Raw genomic sequence first — 8,580 nt, forward strand, 5'->3', positions numbered from 1 at the left:
CCGGTCCAGGAAGATCCCACATGTCGCGGAACGGCTGGGCCCGTGAGCCATGGCCGCTGAGCCTGCGCGTCCGGAGCCTGTGCTCCGCAATGGGAGAGGCCACAACAGTGAGAGGGCTGCGTACCGCCAAAAAAAAAAAAAAATTGATATACCAAGTTAGCGGAATTCTTATACACTGCTGGTGAGAGTAACACGGTACAACCTCTTTGGAAAACTGTGTCATTTGGAGGTTTCTTGAAATGTTAAATATGCATCTACCGTATGACCCAGGTATTTATCCAAGAGGGAAGTGAAAACATGCCCATTAAAAGTCTTGTATAAAATGTTTATAGCATTTCTTAATAATAGCCAAAAATTGGAAACAGCCCAGGTGTCCATAAATAGATGAATGGATAAACAAATTGTGGTACATCTATACAGTGGACCCACTACTCAGCAATGGAAGAGGACAAACCACTGAAACACACCACAATGTAGATGAATCTCAAAACATTATGCTGAGTGAAAGAAGCCAGACACAAAAGAGTACATACTGTGTGATTCCATTTATGTGAAGTTCTAGAGCAGACAGAACATGTGGTGATAGAAATCTGAGCAGCGATTGCTTCTGGCAGCAGGTTAATTGGGAAGCTGCATGAGGGAACTTTCTGGGGTGATGGAGTTATTCTCTAGCATGCTATATATGTAAGTTACATGGGTATTTACATTGGTCAAAACTAATCAAGCTATTAATTTTACTTATGTCTGTTATATCTCAGTAAAAATAAAGAAATATTTTCATGGAGCCACCCCATGTTCCAACATGTTCATTTCCATATCCTTTCCTTTCATTTCATTTCCAGTGTCTAGAGGACCATTCACGTGAGCACTAGGAAACGTGCTAACAAGGACTTCACTGTAACTTTGTGTCATAGTGAAACATTGACAGCCACCAAACACCCATCGATATGAGATCATTAAATAAACTCTGATATGTCACACTGTTAATGGTGCACAGCAGTTAGAGCTCTTTGTACTGACATGGGGTGCTCTCCACGACTTCTAGTTTGACAAAAGCAGAATAAAATGTATCGTTTTGATACCACTTACAAGGGGAAAAAATGATTTCTGTAAGTGCATGGTAATGTCTAGAAAGACACAGAAAAACGTCTGGGAGAATACAACCAACTGATAGCAGTGGCAGTTCTTTTTTTTTTTTTTTTTAGAAGTTTTTTTAAATTTTATTTTTATATTAATTTTTGGCTGTGTTGGGTCTTCGTTTACGTGCGAGGGCTTTCTCTAGTTGCGGCAAGCGGGGGCCACTCTTCGTGCTGTGTTGGGTCTTTGTTTCTGTGCGAGGGCTTTCTCTAGTTGCGGCGAGCAGGGGCCACTCTTCATCGGGTGCGCGGGCCTCTACTGTCGTGGCCTCTCTTGTTGCGGAGCACAGGCTCCAGACGCGCAGGCTCAGTAGTTGTGGCTCACGGGCCCAGTTGCTCTGCGGCATGTGGGATCTTCCCAGACCAGGGCTCAAACCCGTGTCCCGTGCATTGGCATGCAGATTCTCAATACAGTGGCAATTCTTGAGGGCAGTGCCTGGGGGTGGGAGCTGACAGAGGACTAGAGATGTGATTTTTTTTTTAATAGTAAGAATATATTCATAATTGTTTTAGTTACCTGAAGTATTTCAGTGCTTAGGAGAAAACGTTGAATTGTGTCGGGTTCCATCCAGAAAATGTACGTACTGGTGTTGTGAAAAAACTCAAAGTGGGGATTCCCCTTTTTTCTCCAGGTCACTCAGTACTTGCTTGACAAAGCCCTCATCATAGATGAAGATACACTGTATGAGCTGTCTCTAAAAATTGAACCTCGGCTCCCTGCTTGACGATCCAGCCTTGCCCCAAGTCCGTGGAATTTTCGTGGAAAGCAGAAGGGACAGAACTGTGCATGCCACGCCTCCCACAGTGCAGGGAGGATGGGGGTGATGGAGACGAAGCCAGTCTCCTTTGTCCCCCGAAGATGATGGAACCAAACGGGAATTCTGTCTCCAGCCAGGGAAGCCCAGTTGGTTGGAGTTGAAGACAGATGCTTCAGACTTGGGTGGGAAGGTGAAGAGATTGATATTTGGTAAAGCTGAGGGCACATTTGCATGAGAGAATATAAGATGGGAGGTGCTGGTAGCCATTTTAATGAAGCAGGTAAGAAGAGGAATTTGAAACTCTGCTGCATGTTCTATTAGAACTCGGGGACGAGGGTCCTTGGAAAAGACTTGTGATGTTTCGCTGGCACTTTACTGGCCCGGTGCACCTCCCAGTCTTCTCCTAGGGTTTAACTGCTTCTGTTACATTTCCTTTGTTACAGGCTTCCAGAAGAGCCGAGGCTGCCTCTGTAGGGATGGGCCGACACATACGCAATTTCAGTCCTCAGCATGTGCATGGTTCTCAGTGCATCATAAATATTTATATTGGAAGAATGGCATGTTCTGAAACTGCTCTTTCAGTCTTTAGGCAACAGGACAGGAAAGACAGGTTGAAAGTCAAGTGGATTTGTACGTAACATTTCCATAATTAAAAACTCAGTAGCTGTGCCCCTGCGGAGCCCAGCCAGTGGCTCTCTCGAGGTGGAGGAGTGGGGGGCTTCTTCCTGAGGCTGTGGAGACCAGGAAGCCAATGCCCTTGGAGAGACAGGTGCAGGCTTTGCCAAACGATGCCCACGCACCTCACCGGCAAAACTGTGGAATACGACAAAAGGCCACAAAGTGCTACGGGGAAGAGTGGGTTTCAAAGCTAAGTGAAAAGATATACTTAAAAATAATCTCTGCACCTTGCTGTGCTTGGTTTCTTCCCCCCCGCCGCCCCCCACCATTGGTAATGTGGGAATCTATTCTGATTTACACAAACCATTTTTAGCCTCACTATGAACGTTGATTGTATTTTTTTTTAAGCTGTTTAGTGGGTTTTTCTTTTTAAAACCCACCCTTCCGTGTGCTGTTGGTAGAAGGCTCTTCCCCAGTCTCTAAATTGTGAGACATTTCTGAGTGAAAATATTGTAAGTATATGGGAAATGGACCCAACCACTCAACAGCCCTTGTGTCAGAAAACCAAATGCAGGGGTTAGTCCTCCTACCCTAGGCTGGGAAAGCAACCTTGCTTCTCCCAGGATTGTTGGTTGTTGGAGAAATAGGGCTATCTCATGTTTACTTCCCTCTTCTCTTCTCAGGGAGACCTCTGCTTTCAAAGAAGAGAAAAGATGTAGAGTTATTGTTACCTGAGCCTATTGCATCTGGCAGGCATGAAGCACATTGATACAGACAATGAAAAAAAATTGACCTGGCTGCTTTCTCTCTTTCTTTGCACTTTAATTATGTTGTTAGAGCTGACAGCTGACTAATAAATTCAACTTGCTGGCTCATAAGACCCAGAGAGCTGATAATGTCCCACAGAGGTGGAGAATGTACATTTTTCCTGCATGGTAAGGGCCATGTCTGTACATAACTCTGTAGTGAAATATCAAGTAAGTAAAAGAAAATACTTATAATATTTGAAGACCATTCCAAAAATATTCTCAATAGCTCATATTAGCCAACAGGATAGCACTAAACCCAAGGAGGGTGACTTATTGGATGCTTTATTTTTCTTTTTTTTTAAAAAGTTGCTTGTTTTTTTCTCTTTAATTTCAAATAAGAGGTTGATGCATTTGATGCATGATAAGAAGCATGGGTTGTTTGGATCCTAACAATGCATAACTTACAATTTGTTTCTCAATGTTCAGAAACAGAGTTTGAACTAATATATGTCAATTGCACCAAGCACCTTCAAAGTCTTGCAAAAGAATAAGAAAGTAAGGTTAACTTTCTTGGTGCAAAAACATAGTTTTGAAGGTGAACTAAAACCAGGACAAATCAGTGAAAGGACCACACACATAGTAGTTTCAGGCAGAGCAACACGCAGAAAGGTTGATGCATCTGACTCTGCCCTTAGAGTCCCCAAGGTCTTCCAGAAGGGAGGGTGTGGTTCTGTGGGCACTGTCCCTGGAAGTTTGGACCCTTAATTCTCTGACCCAAACGTTCCAGAGGCAATGCAGCCATTCTTATTAGAGAAAAATAGGAACTAGAGGAATTTCCAAATACTTCTCCCCTTTTGGCATACAGGTTTTCCTCAACTGGTGACAAAGCTTTCAGGCCTATTTCCTGCAGAACGTTGGAAGCGCCCCCCAGTGGTCAACTTTGGGCACTGTCAGTAGTCGATGCTGACCTTTGCTTTTTTTTTTTTTTTTTTTTTTTGCGGTACGCGAGGCCTCTCACCGCTGTGGCCTCTCCCATTGCGGAGCACAGGCTCCGGAGGACGCGCTGGCTCACGGGCCCAGCCGCTCCGCGGCATGTGGGATCTTCCCGGACCGGGGCACGAACCCGTGTCCCCTGCATCGGCAGGCAGACTCTCAACCATTGCAACACCAGGGAAGCCCTGACCTTTGCATTTTATTTAGAGTCACACACCCCTCCTTCTGCTTCCTAGAGTCTGAAGCCTTGCTGGAGCTGCAAGAGAGAGAACTCCACCTCCAAGGGAGTTGCTTTTGATGACCTGCACTATTTTGGGGCCAGCTGGGAGAGGAAAGTGCATTTTTCAATTTGGTTACATTTAAAATCCCCAAGAGCAATTTGTGGTTTCTTTTTGACTGTTTAAAGCACCCATCCTCTTCTGCCTTGCAAGCTTTGTGTGACTGTTGGAGCGTGCACCCCTGGCTGTGTCTGCTTATATTCTATTATATGAGACCCATTTCTATGAGTAGATGGGAGGTCAGCCCCTAACAGCCAAGTAGGGAACAATTATATTCTTGCAAAATGAACCCAGAAAATCAGAAGTAAAATCCAGTTTCTTGCTTTCAGATGAATAACTGCATTTTGTACTGTCAATGAAATTATCTTGGGGATCTTAGGGGATGCCTTTGGTTATTAACTAAGACATCCAGTTTTGCTACAGGGACAAATCTCTTACATAAGCCAATATATTATACAGATTCAGGCATGAAGTAGAATGTTGTCGCTTTTCCTTAGTGTTTCTCTGAAGGAATTTAAAGAGGGAATTTTAAACAATTGTTGCAATATTTTCAACTGGCTTTCACACCAAGTCCCCATTACTGTTTGCTAAATTTCAGTACAGATACTGAATACCTTTGCAGAGAAAACTCCGTTATGTTCCAATTTGGAGTGTGGGTGATGATGGACCCGCCCCTCTTTTTTTTTTCTCACAGTGCTATAACAGACAAGACCGTGGGTCAGCAATGATTGGGCCACTTTTAAATTCTTAACTAAAAAGAGTAATGCAATAGAGGGGTAGTTCCTAATAAAATTAACTTTTATTTTAAAATAAAGGATTTTATTTAGCTTTTCTTTTCAAAGTTTTATTTTATTCCCCCCCGGATGGGAAAAAAATAAAAATAAAAAACCTTTCCCTTCACTTTATAAGATTTTTTAAAAACCAGCCTGTGAAGTTTATCATTTTTACTGCTGTTGAAATGGTATAAAAGATAACATATTATTTATGGCTAAAGGATAGAGCTAGGCTAATGTCCACAGCCAGAAGGAGTAAGTGAATAGGATTCATTTTCACTTCAGAAAGACAACAGATTGTAGCTTTAAATAATGACTTGATTACAGACTCCACTGTGTGAATCCTGGTAATAAGACTTGAGTCAATGAAATCTAATCAGAGTGTCATTTCTCCATGTCTGTCAGTGACTTAAAATTAAGGCAGGGCAGAGCTTAAGTAGAAAACAACCATTTTGTTGTAGGTATAAACACATGAATGATTCAGAAAATTATTCATCTTGGCTACCACACCACATGACATTAATATTAGGGTTGATTTGATTGTACTTGATCTCACTTGCTCAAGAAAAATAATAGTTCATCAATAAATGATGTTGAACCACTGTCTTTGACACCACCGTTGAGTTTTCCATGGAGAGGCAGCTGTGAAAGAGCACTGGACTAGGCATCCTAGCCCTGAGTCCTAGGCTCAGATCTACATCTAAAGCCTTAGGCCAGTGCTGAAACCTCTCTGATTCTCAGTTTCTTCATCGTGAAATGGAGTTAATAGTGATTCCTGTGCTGCCTACCTCACAGGGCTGTCATGAGGACAAAATGGATTAGACTGTCAACTGTAAAGTGCTGTCCAAATGTGAGGTAACTTGATTACCATCCTCATCTCTCTTCTGCAGAGGATTTAAGTGTATTTCTTTGTGATTTGTATGTGTGTGTGATGGACAAACCCATGTGTTACTTTGAGAAGTATATTGTTTGTGTCCAGTTGCTTTGCAAATCTACGGACATCTGTGACTCCGCCAGAGGGGTTTGTGCTGTGGCCTAACACTTGCCGGGTGAGGTGTGGGTTATGCCTGTATGCAAATAAAACTTTGCCTTTCTCGAATTCTCCAAAATCTCCTTAGTCTCTTCATTTGATTCTTTTAGCATTTTTCTATCTTGTCTCTTTCATCACAATGGGCTCCTTCAGATATTCTTTTGTTATACTTCTGAAGTTCGGTGGGGGAAAAGGTTTAGAGGAAGCCATGCTTCAGGTACTAAAATATTAGAGAATTTGGAGGACCTCAAAAAAAATATTAAGGGTCATCTAGTTCCACTGTCTTTCCAGGGCTTACGTCTTTCCTGTGCCATCGTCAGCCCAGGTTTGACCACCTCCAGGCACAGAACTCATTACTGTCCAAACAGCTCTGTTCACCTAATGGCAGCTGACAAACAGGCTGTGGAGAGAAGAAGTGCTGAGGTGGAGGCCTGACCCAGCTGTCACTGGCTCCAACCCTGGATGAGCCCCTGAGGCATCTAGAATTACTGCAATAGTTACGTGGAATAATACATATGAAAATACTTAAACTTTTGTCAAGTAGATGAAGTTGTCCTAACATTTAGAGCTGAAGGAAACATGACACAGCTGTTGAACACGAGAGAGAACTGAGGAAAGGAAGAACGTAGGTCCCTCCTGTCCAATTGGTTTCCTTTTCCATTTCTGAAATGAGCAATCAGCCTGGTGGGAATTCAGGAACCCAGGTTCCTTTCCTCTTGTTACTTGGTCATTCCTTACGGCATCGCCCTTGCCCACTGGTCAAATCTGGGTCCTGCTAAATCCAGGCTCCAGCTGGATTCGGGAACAGAAAAGAGAATAAGCCCACGACAGGAGATCTCCTTTAGAGCGAGTGATAGGGCAGTTACACACTTCACTTCTGTTCCTGTCCCTATGGCAAGAGCAAGCCACATGGCCACCCTGGCCACTAGGTGTGGAAAGAGCCTCCTCCACCCTCTGAAGGGAGTTGGCAATGATAAGAAAGGAGTACATGTCATATGACAGAGATCACATCTGAAGGATTTTCGGAAATCTGGAATTTCTGTTGAGTCACCTGTGGAGGCTGCCATCCCATCACACCACATGTATCATAAGCGTGAGGATGACTAGGCCCTCAAAAGAAGATACCACACCCCTTTTCTCAATAAGATCCCAACTTCTCTTCTGACCCTACTTACTAACTTATGTAAAATTACACTGTAAAAGATGAGGGGTTGAGGTAAGGTGTGGGAGGTGGGGGGAGGCTAAATGTCCATTAGTAAGGAATTGGGAAGAAAGAAAGAGTGGTTTCTCACTGCAACCGCCATCCTTTAAATTCTACATCTCCATGCTCTTCAAAAGCCTCACCGTTCTGTGGATCTGGGATCTGGGCTATTTCAGGCTCACTGGATTTATTTCACCTGATGCCTGAACTGCCATGAAACAGCGAAAACAGCGAAACAGCAGCTGGTGAGCCCCACAGACCTCTAGCTTGCTGCCTCTTCTGCCAGGGGAGCCGGAGGGACCATGGTCTGTTAGGACAGAATGTGCGCACTGGGAGCTCAACTCTTTAGAGGAACAGTTTGGTTGGTCCCAGTCTGCAATTGTTTAATGAAAGAACATAGGAGAGCCTAGAAAATATCTGAGTATATCATATGCAGAAAGGGTAAGTATCACTTTGTAAAAATTTCAATTCATTGTAAGCTGGGTTATAATGATGGCATATATATTAACTGAGGTAAGACCAATACACAGTAAAGTGCTAGAATCTTAAGTGTACAGCTTGAGGAATTTTTACATGTGTGTACCCCCATACAACCGCCCCCAAATCAGGAAACTTTCCAACCCCAGAAGGCCCTCTCATGCACTCTCCCAGTCAGTACCCCCATGCAAAGGTAAAATATTTGTTTTTTGCTTTGGGTCGTATTTAAAAGAGGTGGAGACTGAAAGAGAACCTCTCTAGGTGGGAGGTTATTCCTGGGCTCCACGCCCTGCTCCATCATCCCTTCTGTACATGGATTGGGTCCTGAGAAGGAAGGGAAAGGAATCAGCTGGTGATGTGCACGTGGCCATAGAAGCTGGGTACGTGACCATCACCAGAGGCCTGGGCAGCTCCCTCTGAAATACAGGGCTGCAGTCCAAAGTCCTGGGGGGTCACTGCTATTTACAGTCAACCTTTCTGATTTGTGGTGTATGTTCCAAGGAGGGCTATTTTTAAGCAGGGCGATGGCCTGCAGGACCTTCCGGGTAGTAAATTAAGCTGGTGTGG

At 43.7% G+C, this 8,580-nt stretch overlaps 1 protein-coding gene across 3 annotated transcripts in view; it reads left to right on the forward strand.

Annotated features, from left to right (window-relative positions):
- Positions 1 to 5,287, forward strand: part of RASGRF2 (Ras protein specific guanine nucleotide releasing factor 2) — a 242,945-nt gene extending 237,658 nt beyond the window's left edge. For all 3 annotated transcript variants that reach the window (XM_024122410.3, XM_024122413.3, XM_024122416.3), the window contains exon 27: positions 1,769 to 5,287. In XM_024122410.3, coding sequence (XP_023978178.1) covers positions 1,769 to 1,861 — 93 coding nt within the window. In that variant the 3' untranslated portion in view covers positions 1,862 to 5,287. The remainder of the gene's footprint in view (positions 1 to 1,768) is intronic.
- The last annotated feature ends 3,293 nt before the right edge of the window (positions 5,288 to 8,580 follow it).

Source organism: Physeter macrocephalus, chromosome 8 (assembly GCF_002837175.3).
Source record: "Physeter macrocephalus isolate SW-GA chromosome 8, ASM283717v5, whole genome shotgun sequence".
NCBI lineage: Eukaryota > Metazoa > Chordata > Mammalia > Artiodactyla > Physeteridae > Physeter > Physeter macrocephalus.